The following is a 17,088-nucleotide window of genomic DNA, read 5'->3' on the forward strand; positions in this document are numbered from 1 at the left end:
GGAGGAACACGTCTATCCTCTAACAGGGGGGAGGAACATGTCTGTCCTCTAACAGGGGGGAGGAACATGTCTGGCCTCTAACAGGGGGGAGGAACATGTCTGGCCTCTAACAGGGGGGAGGGCATCCTAACATCCACTACTAAGAATTGGAGAGTGAGAGAGAGAAAGAGAGACAGAGGGAGAGAGAAACAGAGGAAGAGAGAAACAGAGGGAGAGAGAAACAGAGGGAGAGAGAAACAGAGGGAGAGAGAAACAGAGGGAGAGAGAAACAGAGGAAGAGAGAAACAGAGGGAGAGAGAAACAGAGGAAGAGAGAAACAGAGGGAGAGAAACAGGGGGAGAGAGAAACAGAGGGAGAGAGAAACAGAGGAAGAGAGAAACAGAGGGAGAGAGAAAGAGAGGGAGAGAGAAAGAGAGGGAGAGAGAAAGAGAGGGAGAGAGAAAGAGAGGGAGAGAGAAAGAGAGGGAGAGAGAAACAGAGAGGGAGAGAAACAGAGGGAGAGAGAAAGAGAGGGAGAGAAAGAGAGGGAGAGAAACAGAGGGAGAGAGGGAGAGAAACAGGGGGAGAAACAGAGGGAGAGAGAAAGAGAGGGAGAGAAACAGGGGGAGAAACAGAGGGAGAGAGAAAGAGAGGGAGAGAAAGAGAGGGAGAGAAACAGAGGGAGAGAGGGGGAGAAACAGAGGGAGATGGGGAGACACCCGGTTGGATAGACCAGAGGAAGGGAGACGCTAAGAATATGACTTAAAACAAAAACAAGTCATATAAAACGACACAACTTAATGAGTGAGTAAAACCGTGCTATTAATAGCCCAGTGACCTCAGGCATTGATAACATATAAATGAGTTGTTCAACGTTGTGATTTGGGCCACTGCCTTTGGTCTTTAACGCTGAGGGATGGAGAGAGGGAGCAGTTCAGTAGTGTACAGCTCAGTATAGTGTGTGATTTAGCATTGTTTCTGGTGTATTGTCACTTAGTAAATCTGGCTCATAATGATAACCCTTAGATCTTTAGATCTGTGCTTTACAAAGGATGTTTGATTCTTCTCCCCTTTTCAAGATGTGTTTATTGATCGTAAGAGGAGCCTTTGTGGCTCCACGAGGCCCTGACATACAAACTCTTCTTCACATTAGACCATTACAGTATTTCTGATGTTCTCACACAGTGAAAAGCAGGAAGCCACTGAAGATGTTTTGATTATATGTGTTGTCATAGAGCCGGAAGCTCGCAGGGAGACACATGTACACCACGTCTCCCTCCTCCAGCTCCAGAATGACTCCATTAGATAAATGGACCCAGTATCCGTGGCTATTGTAATGATAGTTAGACATGATCGCCTGCCCATTCTTTAACATGGATACACCCATGTAATCTGAATCACGCCCATGTTGAGCAGCGGTGAATCTGATGTAGTAGACTCCTCTCACTGGTGCTGTGAAGGCACGTGCAGCAGAGGACAAGAAGAGAAGGGTCAACTCTTTACTTTTCTCCACTTCAATTCTGGCACACGGAACAACACCTCTGGACAGAAACAGGTATCTTACCTGTAATCGGGTCGTAGGCCTTGCCGATGTTGGTGATGACTCTGGTGTAGACCAGGTTGTTGTCAGTATTGAAGGGACCTATGGGTCGTTTACCGTTCAAACCAGCAGCAGAGAAAGCCACTTTTGGTCTGAATTCAGGAGAGAAAACACACAGTCCCATTTAGAGAGCATTCACTCTGTTCTGTCGCCACGGTGATGGTTCAGTGGAATGCTCCGTGACAAACAACAACAGGGAGATATGTTCTGTTCTGTCCCCACGGTGACGGTTCAGTGGAATGCTCCGTGACTGAAACAACAACAGGGAGATATGTTCTGTTCTGTCCCCACGGTGACGGTTCAGTGGAATGCTCCGTGACTGAAACAACAACAGGGAGATACGTTAGATGTGGGCCATGTGAGCTGTAGTTCTTCTCTCAACGGCCGGGTCTGGATCTTTCATTACCGGTGTTCTGTCTCTTCAGTTCCTCAACATCCTTCTTCGTGGTGGTCAGCTCTCTCTCGCTGGCTCTCAGTCTGGCCTCCAGGGCTGAAGAAGATCAAAGACACACCAATATTCCACCAGCAAAATATGAAATATGTTTTGTGGTTTAGTAAAGATATTGATTCAACTAATGTATACAGAACAAAAATATAAACCTGCAACATGTAAAGTGTTGGTCCCATGTTTCATGAGCTGAAATAAAAGATCCCAGACATGTTCCATCTGCACAAAAAGCTTATTTAGCCCAAATGTTGTCCACAAATCTGTTTACATCCCTGTTAGTGAGCATTTCTCCTTTACCAAGATAATCCATCCACCTGACAGGTGTGGCATATATAAACTCCCTTTTTCAGGACCCTGTTTTTCAAAGATAATTAGTTAAAATCCAAATAACTTCACAGATCTTCATTGTAAAGGGTTTAATCACTGTTTCCCATGCTTGTTCAATGAACCATAAACAATTAATGAACATGCACCTGTGGAACGGTCGTTAAGACACTAACAGCTTACAGACGGTAGGCAATTAAGGTCACAGTTATGAAAACTTAGGACACTAAAGAGGCCTTTCTACTGACTCTGAAAAACACCAAAAGAAAGATGCCCAGGGTCCCTGCTCATCTGCGTGAACATGCCTTAGGCATGCTGCAAGGAGGCATGAGGACTGCAAATGTGGCCAGGGCAATAAATTGCAATGTCCGTACTGCGAGACGCCCAAGACAGCGCTACAGGGAGACAGGACGGACAGCTGATCGTCCTCGCAGTGGCAGACCATGTGTAACAACACCTGTACAGGATCGGTACATCTGAACATCACACCTGCGGGACAGGTAGAGGATGGCAACAACAACTGCACGAGTTACACCAGGAACGCACAATCCCTCCATCAGTGTTCAGACTGTCCGCAATAGGCTGAGAGAGGCTGGACTGAGGGCCTGTAGGCCTGTTGTAAGGCAGGTCCTCACCAGACATCCCCGGCAACAATGTCGCCTATGGGCACAAACCCATCGTCTCTGACCCAAACAGGACTGGCAAAAAGTGCTCTTCACTGACGAGTCGCGGTTCTGTCTCACCAGGGGTGATGATCGGATTTGCGCTTATCGTCGATGGAATGAATGTTACACCGAGGCCTGTACTCTGGAGCGGGATCGATTTGGAGGTGGAGGGTCCGTCATGGTCTGGGGCGGTGTGTCACAGCATCATCGGACTGAGTTTGTTGTCATTGCAGGCAATGTCAATGCTGTGCGTTACAGGGAAGACATCCTCCTCCCTCATGTGGTACCCTTCCTGCAGGCTCATCTTGACATGACCCTCCAGCATGACAATACCACCAGCCATACTGCTCATTCTGTGCGTGATTTCCTGCAAGACAGGAATGTCAGTGTTTCCTGCAAGACAGGAATGTCACTGCCATGGCCAGTGAAGAGCCCAGATCTCAATCCCATTGAGCACGTCTGGGACCTGTTGGATCCGAGGGAGAGGGCTAGGGCTATTCCTCCCAGAAATGTCCAGGAACTTGCAGGTGCCTTAGTGGAAGAGTAGGGTAACATCTCACAGCAAGAACTGGCAAATCTGGTGCAGTCCATGAGGAGGAGATGCACTGCAGTACTTAATGCAGCTGGTGGCCACACCAGATACTGACTGTTACTTTTGATTTTGACTCCCCCTTTCAATTTCTGTTAGTCACATGTCTGCGGAACTTGTTCAGTTTATGTCTCAGTTGTTGAATCTTATGTTCATACAAATATTTACAAATGTTAAGTTTGCTGAAAATAAACGCAGTTGACAGTGAGAGGACATATCTTTTTTTGCTGAGTTTAGAAGCTGATTAAACAGCATGATCATTACACAGGTGCACCTTGTGCTGGGGACAATAAAAGGCCACTCTAAAATGTGCAGTTTTGGCAAATAACACAATGCCACAGATGTCTCAAGTTTTGATGCTGACTGCAGGAATGTCCACCAGAGCTGTTGCAAGAGAATTGAATGTTAATTTCTCTACCATGAGCCACCTCCAATGTCGTTTTAGAGAATTTGGCAGCACGTCCAACCGGTCTCACATCGAACATGTGTAACAACGCCTGCCCATGACCTCCACATCCGGCTTCTTCTTCATCTGCGGGATCGTCTGAGACCAGCCACCCGGACAGCTGATGAAACTGAGAAGTATTTCGATCTGTAATAAAGCCCTTTTGTGCGGAAAAAAACAAATTCTGATTGGCTGGGCCTGGATTCCCAGTGGGCTGGCTCTCAAGTGGGTGGGCCTATGCTTTCCCAGGCCCATTGGGAAAATCCATAGATTAGGGCCTAATGAATGTATTTAAATTGACTGATATCCTTATATGAACTGCAACTCAGTAGAATTGTTGAAATTGTTGTATTTATATTTTTGTCCAGTATATATAGACCAATGTTACCTGCATTCTCTTCCTCCAGTTCCGCCACTTTGGCCTTAGTGACCATCAGCTGGATTCTTAGGTCCACCCCTGTGTTTCTGTTTCCTCGCCCTCACAGGCTGTCCCTCTGCCCTCGATCGTCCTCAGCTCCTCTCTCTGCTCCACCACGATGGTTCCCAGGTTGTGCACCATGTCTCTCAGCGCCTTCATCTCAGTCCAGATGTCAGGTGAGGTCATCTGTTCGCTGGTCATCTCTCCATCTGAACCTCACTCTCCTGCTCTCTCTCACTGCATTGTGTCCCTGTTGAGTGATGTCACTCTCTGACCCCTCCACTCTCCTCCTGAGCCCAGGCCCCAGACAGACAGAACAGCAACACCAGCAGAGCAACAGTACCCCTCATTCTGAAACGATACCTGTTCAGATATGATGCACTTTATGAGGCTCAGACCCCCGACTTACATACACCTCAGTTAAGCAGTACGTGTACAAGAGACACGTCATGAGAAAGTCAAGGTTAAAACAAGAACAACTGATAAGTTTCATTTTTGGGCTGGTCCGTTTTATTGATTTTGTAGAATCAATCAATAAATGTGGCTCAGCTGGTAGCGCATGGCGCTTGCAACACCAGGGTTGTCGGTTCAATTCCCACAGGGGACCAGTACATAAAGACTATTAAATATATGCACTCACTACTGTAAGTCACTCTGTTTGCTAAAGGACTTTACTATATACCTTGAGACGTCTGCACCTGTTGTTTGGTGAAGGAGCCCCTGATGTCAGCTGTGGTCACCTACCTGCTGCTAGCGGGTTAGACCACAGTGTGCTCAGTCAGACATAGAAATGATTCACCGGCTATTTTAGATGGGAATGTTTTGGTGACGTAATGTTGTCGGTCTTCCTGCACGGTCCAATAAGCATGTGTGTGTGTGTACATACCTGACTGTGTCCCCCTTCCTCAACAGTACGTGTACAAAAGACAGGTCCCTCAGTGGAGATGTGGAAACTATGACCAGGACTTGCAGATAAGGTTCACCTCGCCACAGGTCGGCTCATGTTGTAGAAGACCGTGAGAAGTATGCAACTGTTGTTAAGTAAATGATCTCCGATACCGAACCACAATTCTCACCTACATATAGCTTACTAAAAGTATTTACAATGGATTAACTGTACAAAATGCTATTTATAATTTAAAAAAAGTTAGCATACTATAAAATGTAATATCCCCAAACAGCGTACTAAGTAAAGCTTTGTGTGTGTGTGTGTGTGTGTGCAGATCTGGAGGTCATATTTCCTCAGCCACACAGGATACGGCTCGTCCATAAAACCTCTCACCAGGAGACCTCTCTCTGACGGGTCGGTGCTGACGGACAGGTGAAGCATTCCATAGTCACAGGAAACAGTTGTTATGACCGGGAACGCCACAGGAAAACCAGGAATACCGACCGCCATGGACGGATTTAAGAGTCCGACTTCTCATTTGGCTCTGATACAGGCTGAGAGAGGGCGGGTGTGCACACACAAACACAGACACACATCATAGTCTGAACAGGGTCCAGACCGGGAACACCGCAGCCATAGATTCAGAGCTCTGATAAACATCACACTGCACCAGAGCCTCATTATCAGTTTAATAATTCATTCTAAATAATGCCAGACGCTCTAATATGATCAGAGTTAATAATTAAACACCATTATAATGTCACTGAAACAACCCTGCCAGGTTCAGAGACATGGAAGTCAAACCTCAATAGTTCATGTGTGTGTGTTCTGTGTCCCAGTAACCCAGAGTAACCATGTAGACCTCAGCACCAGCAGATCGAGGTGGAGCTGTCGTGTGTGTGTGTGTGTGTGTGTATAGCTGTCCTCTCAGGCAGGGTCAATTGAAAACATCTGTAGATGGAAACATTTACACGGTTTAGCCTGGTGGGACTATATTGAAGGCCGTAAGTGTGTGTGTATGTTTAATACTATGGAATAAGCACGACATGTTGCCGTATGGAAAATGACCTCACCCTATAGAGGTGAAGGGTCACACACACACACACACACATGTATTACATATGCAACAAAATGTCACCTCTCTTGATCACACAAACTGTTTTCAGACGACACAATACATCATGTAAACACAGCTGTCAGTGTTCCTCCATTTCTAAGTCTCCAAATAGACAGTCTATACCAACCATATAGATCTATACCACCATATACAGTAACCTACATGCATATACATCTAGATAACCTCTACATAGATCACCACCATGTACATACATTTAGGCTTGGATACATAACTCACTTAAAGAGTACATGAATGCTCCAATAGATACTGTTGAAGTTGGAAGTTTACATACACATTTAGTTTACATACACAGCCAAATACTTTTAAACTCCGTTTTTCACAATTCCTGACATTTAATCCAAGTAAAAAATCCCTGTTTTAGGTCAGTTAGGATCACCACTTATTTTAAGAATGTCAAATGTCAGAATAATAGTAGAGAGAATGATTTATTTCAGCTTTTATTTCTGTCATCACATTTCCAGTGGGTCAGAAGTTTACATACACTCAATTAGTATTTTGTAGCATTGCCTTTAAATTGTTTAACTTAGGTGAAACGTTTCGGGTAGCCTTACAGAAGCTTCCCACAATAAGTTGGGTGAATTTTGGCCCATTCCTCCTGACAGAGCTGGTGTAACTGAGTCAGGTTTGTAGGCCTCCATGTTCGCACATGCTTTTTCAGTTCTCCCCACAAATTCTACAGGATTGAGGTCAGGGCTTTGTGATGGCCACTCCAATACCTTGACTTTGTTGTCCTTAAGCCATTTTGCCACAACTTTGGAAGTATGCTTGGGGTCATTGTCCATTTGGAAGACCCATTTGCGACCAAGCTTTAACTTCCTGACTGATGTCTTGAGATGTTGCTTCAATATATCCACCTAATTTTCCTCCTCATGAAGCCATCTATTTTGTGAAGTGCACCAGTCCCTCCTGCAGCAAAGCACCCCCACAACATGATGCTGCCACCCCGCGCTTCACGGTTGGGATGGTGTTCTTCAGCTATCAAGCCTCCCCCTTTTTCCTCCAAACATAATAATGGTCATTATGGCCAAACAGTTCTATTTTTGTTTCATCAGACCAGAGGACATTTCTCCAAAAAGTACAATCTTTGTCCCCATGTGCAGTTGCAAACCGTAGTCTGGCTTTTTTATGGCATTTTGGAGCAGTGGCTTCTTCCTTGCTGAGTGGCCTTTCAGGTTATGTCGATTTAGGACTCGTTTTACTGTGGATATAGATACTTTTGTACCCGTTTCCTCCAGCATCTTCACACGGTCTTTTGCTGCTGTTCTGGGATTGATTTGCACTTTTCGCACCAAAGTACGTTCATCTCTAGGAGACAGAACGCGTCTCCTTCCTAAGCGGTATGATGGCTGCGTGGTCCCATGGTGTTCATACTTGCGTACTATTGTTTGTACAGATGAACGTGGTACCTTCAGGTGTTTGGAAATTGCTCCCAAGGATGAACCAGACTTGTGGAGGTCTACAATTATTTTTCTGAGGTCTTAGCTTATTTCTTTTGATTTTCCCATGATGTCAAGCAGAGGCACTGAGTGTGAAGGTAGGCCTTGAAATACATCCACAGGTACACCTCCAATTGACTCAAATGACGTCAATTAGTCTATCAGAAGTTTCTAAAGCCATGACATAATTTTCTGGAAATTTCCAAGCTGTTTAAAGGCACAGTCAACTTAGTGTATGTAAACTTCTGACTTACTGGAATTGTGATACAGTGAATTATAAGTTAAATAATCTGTCTGTAAACAATTGTTGGAAAAATGACTTGTGTCATGCACAAAGTAGATGTCCTAACCAACTTGCCAAAACTATAGTTTGTTAACAAGAAATTTGTGGAGTGGTTGAAAAATGACTTTTAATGACTCCAACCTAAGTGTATGTAAACTTCCGACTTCAACTGTACATACAGGTTATGACAGGACAGTAGATATCAACATCTAAGACATCCCTACCACTGATGACTGCATAGTAGCACGTCCTCTTACTCTTCCTGGATTAGCGTGTACGCTTGTGTCCTGCTGGGTCCAACAACACTGGTGAATGGTCAATATAAGCCTGCTACAGTTCATAGACGGCCCCTATAGCTGTGTTGCACTTCACCACTACGACTGAGACATTGGACCAATCTGAAGTGGCACACTATTTTCCCTAGTGCACTACTTAGGTCAGAGCCTTCATTTAGAACCTAGCCATGGGTAGCTGATGTTTTGGCAGAGAGGAGCTGGAGGAGAGCTGTTCACAACTCAAACACACAATATAAACGCCCGCTATTCATACAAACAGTTCCACAGTCAGACTGTTCCTTCAGCTACAGGACCACCTGCAGGCTGACCGCTTGTCCGGCTGGTTTCTAAGGGCTGGTTGGTTGTCGACAGTTGGTTGTTTGTCGAGTTCTCGTTGATTGTTGAGCAATCATTGGCTGCTAAGGGTTTGATGGTTTCCTGGATGCTCAAGCAAGGGCTGTCTGTTGCCTGGTTGGTTTGTAAGGGTTGGTTGGTTACCGGGTTGGTGGTTGACGACTCATTGGTTGCTAAGGGTTCGATGAGTTCCTGGTTGCTTTTCAAGGGTTGGTTTGTTGCCTGGTTGGTTGATGAAGACACATTGGTTGTTGGGGACTCATTGGTTGCCTGGTTGATTTGTAGGGGTTGGCTGGTGGCCTGGTTGGTTTGTTGAGGTTGGCTGGTTTCCTGGTTTGTTTGTAGGGTTGGCTGGTTGCCTGGTTGGTGTGTTGAGGTTGTCTGGTTTCCTGGTTGGTTCCTAGAGGTTGGCTGGTTGCCTGGTTGGTTTGTAGGGGTTGGCTGGTTGGTTTGTAGAGGTTCGCTGGTTGCCTCCTAGAGGTTGGCTGGTTGCTGGGTTGGTTTGTACATTTTACATTTTTTTTAAAAATTTTTGTCATTTAGCAGACGCTCTTATCCAGAGCGACTTACAGTAGAGTGCATACATTTTTATTACATTACATTTCATTTCATTTATTTTATTTTTTTAAATTTCATTACATTTCATTACATTTTACATACTGAGACAAGGATATCCCTACCGGCCAAACCCTCCCTAACCCGGACGACGCTATGCCAATTGTGCGTCGCCCCACGGACCTCCCGTTTGCGGCCGGCTGCGACAGAGCCTGGGCGCGAACCCAGAGACTCTGGTGGCGCAGCTAGCACTGCGATGCAGTGCCCTAGACCACTGCGCCACCCGGGAGGCCCCAGGGTTTGTAGCGGTTGGCTGGTTGCCTGGTTGGTTTGTAGGGGTTGGCTGGTGGCCTGGTTGGTTTGTAGAGGTTGCCTTGTTGCCTGGTTGCTTTTTAGTGGTTGGCTGGTTGCCTGGTTGCTTTTTAGGGGTTGGCTGGTTGCCTGGTTGGTTTGCAGAGGTTGGCTGGTGCCTGGTTGGTTTGTAGGGCTTGGCTGGTTGCCTGGTTGGTTCATAGGGCTTGGCTGTTTGCCTGGTTGGTTCCTAGGGGTTGGCTGGTTGCCTGGTTGGTTTGTAGGGCTTGGCTGTTTGCCTGGATGATTGAAAAGCCTAGCAGACCAAAATGGAAATAAGTTTTTGACCTTGATATGTGATTTATGTCTAATAAACTAATCTAAACTAGTTGGTTACCTGGTTGGTTGTAGAGTATCCAGTGGTTGCTAAGAGGTGGCTGCTTGTTTGTCAAGGACTTGTTGGTTTTTGAGGACTCATTGGCTGCCTGGTTGTTTGCTAAAGGTTGGCTGTTTGCCTGGTTGGTTGATAGGGGTTGGCTAGTTGCCTGGTTGGCAGCCCCCGGGTTGGCTAGTTGCCTGGATGGTTGTTGAAGACTCACATGTTGCTAAGGGCTGGGTGGTTGTTAAGGGTTGGCTAGTTGCCTGGTTGGTTGTTGAAGAGTCACAGGTTGCTAGGGGCTGAATGGTTGCTAAGGGCAGGTTACCTGTGGAGGGTTGGTTAGTTCCTAAGTGCCAGTTGTTATTGTAGCAGATCAGAGGGGGAGCGCTACAATGAGAGAAAACAAAAAGCAACACACACACACGCACACGCACACACACACACACACACACACACACACACACACACACACACACACACACACACACACACACACACACACACACACACACCTGGCCAGTTGGGTGTGTAGGTCCTGTGTGAGCTGGTAACACTGAGCGTAGTAGCTACCCTGGGCATCTACAAAGTCAGACAGACTTCTCAAATGGGCAGCCTGCAACAGACAGGGTAGAACGAGAGAGTGAGCAGGTGTCTGTGTTAATACCAGTCTATGTTAACGTGTGTGTGTGTGTGTGTGTGTGTGTGTGTGTGTGTGTGTGTGTGTGTGTGTGTGTGTGTGTGTGTGTGTGTGTGTGTGTGTGCGTGTTGGTACATACATGTGTAGTGTTGATTCCCTCCAGCAGTAGTCTGGTGATCTCTGACTGTCGGTCAAACACTCACTGAGAGGTCCTCAGCTCCATCTCTGCCTGAGAGACTTCCTGGGCCCACATCTGACAGCATTGGATAGAGATACATAGGCCCAACCAATGAGAAAACAGACAGAACAGGACCAACCAATGTGAAAACAGACAGGAACAGGACCAACCAATGAGAAAACTGCTGGTCCATTTTCATCATATCGTCCAGTCTTACTGTGTTCTGCTAGCTGATGTTAAAACAAGTGTGTGGGAGTGTATATGTGAGGACTGACCTTCAGCCATCTGACTCGTAGGAAGCTGAACATGTAGGAGACATGAGCTACATACTCCTCTCCTAATGGGTTAGCATTTAGACCCTGAGAGAGAGAAAGGGAGAGAGAGAGAGAATGAGAGAGATAGATAGAGGAGAGATGCGACTTGACTTTTGATGCTGTGCATTGTTGACACTCTTGGAAACCTCCTCTCCTGACCCAACTACTCATAAATCCTTCAAGCAACCATTGACCTTCGTTAAAGTCTGAGTAGGTCCAATGGATAGCAACTGTCATCCAGTCTGACACCTAGGACAAGCTCACGTTTAAATTGTATGAACGCCAGTAGGGCTACGGCAAAAACAGAGTTTAAAAAAAAAAGAAATAACAAAAATGTAATGGAAAAATAATTTAACAGCGCACCAGGGGTACTTGCTACTGTGATTCCTGAAATGCAGAGCCTTTTGGAGTATTTTGAGATTCCAAAAATATAATTTATTACATTGTTTGCTAGGTCAGCAGTATGAGGTCAGCAGTATGAGGTCAGCTGTATGTGGTGGGCAGTATGAGGTCAGCAGTATGAGGTCAGCTGTATGAGGTCAGCAGTATGAGGTCAGTAGTATGAGATCAGCAGTATGAGGTCAGCAGTATGAGGTCAGCAGTATGAGGTCAGCAGTATGAGGTCAGTAGTATGTGGTGGGCAGTATGAGGTCAGCAGTATGAGGTCAGTAGTATGTGGTGGGCAGTATGTGGTCAGCAGTATGAGGTCAGCAGTATGAGGTCAGCAGTACGAGGTCAGTAGTATGAGGTCAGTAGTACGAGGTCAGTAGTATGTGGTCGGCAGTATGTGGTCGGCAGTATGAGGTCAGCAGTATGAGGTCAGTAGTATGAGGTCAGTAGTATGAGGTCAGTAGTATGAGGTCAGTAGTATGAGGTCAGCAGTATGAGGTCAGCAGTATGTGGTCAGCAGTATGAGGTCAGTAGTATGAGGTCAGCAGTATGAGGTCAATAGTATGAGGTCAGCAGTATGTGGTCAGCAGTATGAGGTCAGTAGTATGAGGTCAGTAGTATGTGGTCAGCAGTATGAGGTCAGCAGTATGAGGTCAGTAGTATGAGGTCAGCAGTATGAGGTCAGCAGTATGTGGTCAGCAGTATGAGGTCAGTAGTATGAGGTCAGTAGTGTGTGTTCTCACCCGGGCCTCGCTGTCTGCTTCCTGTGCCTTTCTCAGTCTGGCCTTTGCAATGTCCAGATCTAACCGCTTATTCACCAGCTGCCTGCGCTCATTCTACACACACACACACACACACACACACACACACACACACACACACACACACACACACACACACACACACACACACACACACACACACACACAGTTGTCAGAGTGTATTTATGTTATAATAGTGTGTGTGTGTGTGTTGTGATGTGGTGTGTGTGTGTGTGTGTGTGTGTGTGTGTGTGTGTGTGTGTGTGTGTGTGTGTGTGTGTGTGTGTGGTGATGTGGTGTGTGTGTGTGTGTGTTGTGATGTGGTGTGTGTGTTGTGGTGTGTGTGTGTGTGTGTGTACCTGTATAACTGTGTATTCCTGGTCAGTAAATCTTCGTAGAGGAGACAGGAAGTTGATGTCTGTACTCTGGATCAGCTTCTTGTTCGCCACCCCGATCTGCCTCTCCAACTCCCCACACTTAATCAGAGTACTACCTACACACACACACATATATATACACATGTCCAGTCTCTAACCATAGTGTGTGTGTGTGTGTGTGTGTACCGTAGGGTGTGTGTGTATCGTAGGGTGTGCATCTTAGGGTGTGTGTGTGTGTACCGTAGGGTGTGTGTACCATAGGTTGTGTGTGTGTGTGTACTGTAGGGTGTGTGTACTGTAGGGTGTGTGTAGAGTGTGTGTGTACTGTAGGGTGTGTGTACCGTAGGTTGTTTGTGTGTGTGTGTGTGTGTGTGTGTGTACCGTAGGTTGTGTGTGTGTGTGTGTGTGTACCGGAGGGTGTGTGTACCGTAGGTTGTGTGTACCGTAGGGTGTGTGTGTGTACCGTAGGGTGTGTGTGTGTGTACCGTAGGGTGTGTGTGTGTGTGTACCGTAGGGTGTGTGTACCGTAGGGTGTGTGTGTGTGTGTACCGTAGGGTGTGTGTGTGTGTGTGTACCGTAGGGGGTGTGTGTGTGTACCGTAGGGTGTGTGTGTGTGTGTACCGTAGGGTGTGTGTGTACCGTAGGGTGTGTGTCTCCCCAGTTCCAGAGCAGCATCCATCATGTTTTCACTCAGCAGCTCGTGGGGGGTTGGCCTCTCAGGGGCGCTCCAATCCAGACCCTTATACAACAAGTCCTCTAAACGAGCTCCTAAAAGGGTTCAGAGATCAGGGGCTAGAGGTTAAAATCCCTTAGCTTACACACACACACACACACACACACACACACACACACACACACACACACACACACACACACACACACACACACACACACACACACACACACACACACAACTAACCAGGGTTAGGCTGCAGTAAAGTCTCAGTCTGTGAGATGATTTTGTCAGTCCAGGTCTTAGTGGACTCTGCTCTGTCCAGGAGACTCTCCAACCGGCTGTCCAACTCTGTCTTCTCAGCCTGCCCCAGAGCTTCCTCCGTATACTGGGGAGATAGAACATCTATGTGTGTGTGTGTGTTGTAGATGCAGTTTCAAAGGATCACATGGAGGGCTATCTCCTTTGAGGAATGGCTGCGCCGAGACCGTCGCTGTTCTCTGTCACGTGGTGCTGAACATGACGTTGTCCATATGAATGGTGCTGATCTCTGATTGCCGACCAGCTGCTTTGTTCACTTGAGCACAATGTATTTATTATTATTATTTTTATATCTTGTGACAACTAGCTATATATGTTAGGCAAATACACAACTGTCATCCCTGCTACTATCTAACTGAATCAGATTGACATATAAATCGAACCTTGGAGATCAATGAAGTTAAATTCAATATCTCCCTCACCTGAACAGCTCGGTTGATAAACGCGCCCGCGTCCACAGCGAGCCTCGTGATATCCATCTGGTTGAGGTCGGCCGCTCTCCTACGGCGCAACGAGCTAGGCTAGCTGTCTAGCAGCCGTGGATAGCTATAAAAATACATCTCTTCTAACCGGATTACTGGCATGTGAAAAACTGAGACCGTAAACAACGACCATTCTAGAAAGACAGAGTATGACTAGCGGTGATGTATCCTCTCATAACATTTTCCACACAGAGGAGCTAAGAATATCCACCATATCAGCTCGCGTTGTTTGAATGGATGACAGCGGAATCTGTTTACATCTCCAGCAGCTCGTTTCTCTATTCGCGGCTTTAGGGGATGTTTTGGTGACGCCAATGGCCTGCTGCAAAGGACAATTGTCGCGCTATGACGCGAAGATTAGGTATCCCGCAAAATTTAAAACCCCCTCTGTCATGTGTGAGTGAATGCTTCATGTACAGTGCCTTGCAAAAGTATTCACCTCCTTGGCGTTTTTACAATTTTGTTGCATTACAACCTGTAATTTAAATGGATTTTAATTTGGATTTCATGTAATGGACATACACAAAATAGCCCAAATTGGTGAAGTGAAATTACTTGTTTTCCCCAAAAATAAATAATAAAACACGGAAAAGTGGTGCCTGCATATGTATTCACCCCCTTTGCTATGAAGCCCTTTGAACATCCCAGGAGCACCATTAAATCCATTATAAAAAAATTGAAAGAATATGGCACCACAACAAACCTGCCAAAAGAGGGCCGCCCACCAAAACTCACAGACCAGGCAAGGAGGGCATTAATCAGAGAGGCAACAAAGAGACCAAAGATAACCCCGAAGGAGCTGCAAAGCTCCACAGCAGAGATTGGAGTATCTGTCCATAGGACCACTTTAAGCCATACACTCCACAGAGCTGGGCTTTATGGAAGAGTGGCCAGAAAAAAAGCCATTGCTTAAAGAATAAAATAAGCAAACACATTTGGTGTTCGCCAAAAGGCATGTGGGAGACTCCCCAAACATATGGATGAAGGTACTCTGGTCAGATGAGACTAAAATGAAGCTTTTTGTCCATCAAAGAAAATGCTATGTCTGGCACAAACCCAACACCTCGCATCACCTCAAGATCACCATCCCCACAGTGAAGCATGGTGGTGGCAGCATCATGCTGTGGGGATGTTTTTCCATTGGCAGGGACTGGGAAACTGGTCCGAATTGAAGGAATGATGTATGGCGCTAAATACAGTGAAATTCTTGATGGAAACTTGTTTCAGTCTTCCAGAGATTTGAGACTGGGACGGAGGTTCACCTTCCAGCAGGACAATGACCCTAAGCATACTGCTAAAGCAACACTCGAGTGGTTTAAGGGGAAACATTTAAATGTCTTGGAATGGACTAGTCAAAGCCCAGACTTCAATCCAATTGACAATCTATGGTAGGATTTATAGATTGCTGTATGCCAGCAGGAACCCATCCAAGGAGCCAGAGAAGTTTTGCCATGAAGAATGGGCCAAAATCCCAGTGGCTTGATGTGCCAAGCTTATAGAGACATACCCCTAGAGACTTGCAGCTGTAATGAGATTACACACACACACACACACACCCCAGCATTTCAGAAGATACAACTTTTTTATTTTATTATGGTAAAATATGCAACTGCCCCATGAAAAACATAACAATTACTCCAGATTTACAAAAACATGAAAAAGGAAAAGAACTTAATGGATAACAGAACAAGTAAAATATTGAATTTGTAAACAGTTTCTCAGAGAAGTGTGTATCACAGGTAAGGTCTCCAGCCCAGGTACATCTGACACAGTAGTTTGTCATCAGTAGCCTCTTGTATGAGGTAGTGGACGTGTCCCTCTATAGACAGATGCAGACCCAACACCTTGTTACGACTCTTTATTACGCCCTGCAAACGCTGATCCATCTCACACACGTGGGTCTTGGCCTGGGAGGGGAGAAAGGATGTGTTAGTTAAACATTTTATATTTATTTAGAGAGTGTTTTATATAAACATGTCTTTATAGAGAGAGTGTTTTATATAAACATGTCTTTATATAGAGAGTGTTTTATATAAACGTGTCTTTATAGAGAGAGTGTTTTATATAAACATGTCTTTATATAGAGAGTGTTTTATATAAACGTGTCTTTATAGAGAGAGTGTTTTATATAAACGTGTCTTTATAGAGAGTGTGTTTTATATAAACATGTCTTTATATAGAGTGTTTTATATAAACATGTCTTTATAGAGAGTGTTTTATATAAACATGTCTTTATAGAGAGTGTTTTATATAAACATGTCTTTATAGAGAGTGTGTTTTATATAAACATGTCTTTATATAGAGTGTTTTATATAAACATGTCTTTATATAGAGTGTTTTATATAAACATGTCTTTATAGTGTTTTATATAAACATGTCTTTATAGAGAGAGTGTTTTATATAAACATGTCTTTATATAGAGTGTTTTATATAAACATGTCTTTATATAGAGTGTTTTATATAAACATGTCTTTATAGTGTTTTATATAAACATGTCTTTATAGAGAGAGTGTTTTATATAAACATGTCTTTATAGAGAGAGTGTTTTATATAAACATGTCTTTATAGAGAGAGAGAGAGAGGGATAGAGTGTGAGTGTGTACCTTCTTGTTGACTATCTCTCCAGTCTCACTGGCCTGTGCCTTGGATCGTCCTTTGTGTTTACTCAACTCTAGAGGTCGACCGATTATGATTTTCCAACGCCGATACAAATAACGATTATTGGAGGACCAAAAAAAGCCGTTTTTTAAATTTATTTGTAATAATGACAATTACAACAATACTGAATGAACACTTATTTTAACTTAATATAATACATCAATAAAATAAATTTAGCCTCAAATAAATAATTAAACATGTTAAATTTGGTTTAAATAATGCAAAAACA

The 17,088-nt window shown here is 44.9% G+C and overlaps 2 protein-coding genes across 3 annotated transcripts in view; both read right to left on the reverse strand.

The window, feature by feature from the left end:
• The window catches only part of LOC129859795 (uncharacterized), a 15,103-nt gene extending 4,425 nt beyond the window's left edge, over nt 1–10,678 (reverse strand). Inside the window, exons 1-3 of one of the 2 annotated variants that reach the window (XM_055929916.1) lie at nt 10,581–10,678; nt 1,986–2,069; nt 1,544–1,898 (exon numbers count right to left, since the gene is read on the reverse strand). In XM_055929916.1, the coding sequence (XP_055785891.1) occupies nt 1,544–1,703 (160 nt within the window). In that variant the 5' untranslated portion in view covers nt 1,704–1,898; nt 1,986–2,069; nt 10,581–10,678. Of the gene's footprint in view, nt 1–1,543; nt 1,899–1,985; nt 2,070–10,580 lie in introns of those variants that run through there. The other variant, XR_008760210.1, reaches the window with a different exon arrangement.
• A 2,066-nt stretch (nt 10,679–12,744) lies between these two features.
• LOC129859798 (endophilin-B2-like) lies at nt 12,745–15,222 on the reverse strand. The gene is made up of 4 exons (XM_055929921.1): nt 14,142–15,222; nt 13,645–13,786; nt 13,365–13,493; nt 12,745–12,837 (listed from the first exon to the last, which is right to left on the reverse strand). Exons 1-4 carry the CDS (start codon nt 14,196–14,198, stop codon nt 12,830–12,832), a joined length of 336 nt encoding a protein of 111 aa, XP_055785896.1. The 5' UTR covers nt 14,199–15,222; the 3' UTR covers nt 12,745–12,829.
• Nucleotides 15,223–17,088: the final 1,866 nt, after the last annotated feature.

Source organism: Salvelinus fontinalis, chromosome 7, assembly GCF_029448725.1.
Source record: "Salvelinus fontinalis isolate EN_2023a chromosome 7, ASM2944872v1, whole genome shotgun sequence".
Classification (NCBI taxonomy): domain Eukaryota; kingdom Metazoa; phylum Chordata; class Actinopteri; order Salmoniformes; family Salmonidae; genus Salvelinus; species Salvelinus fontinalis.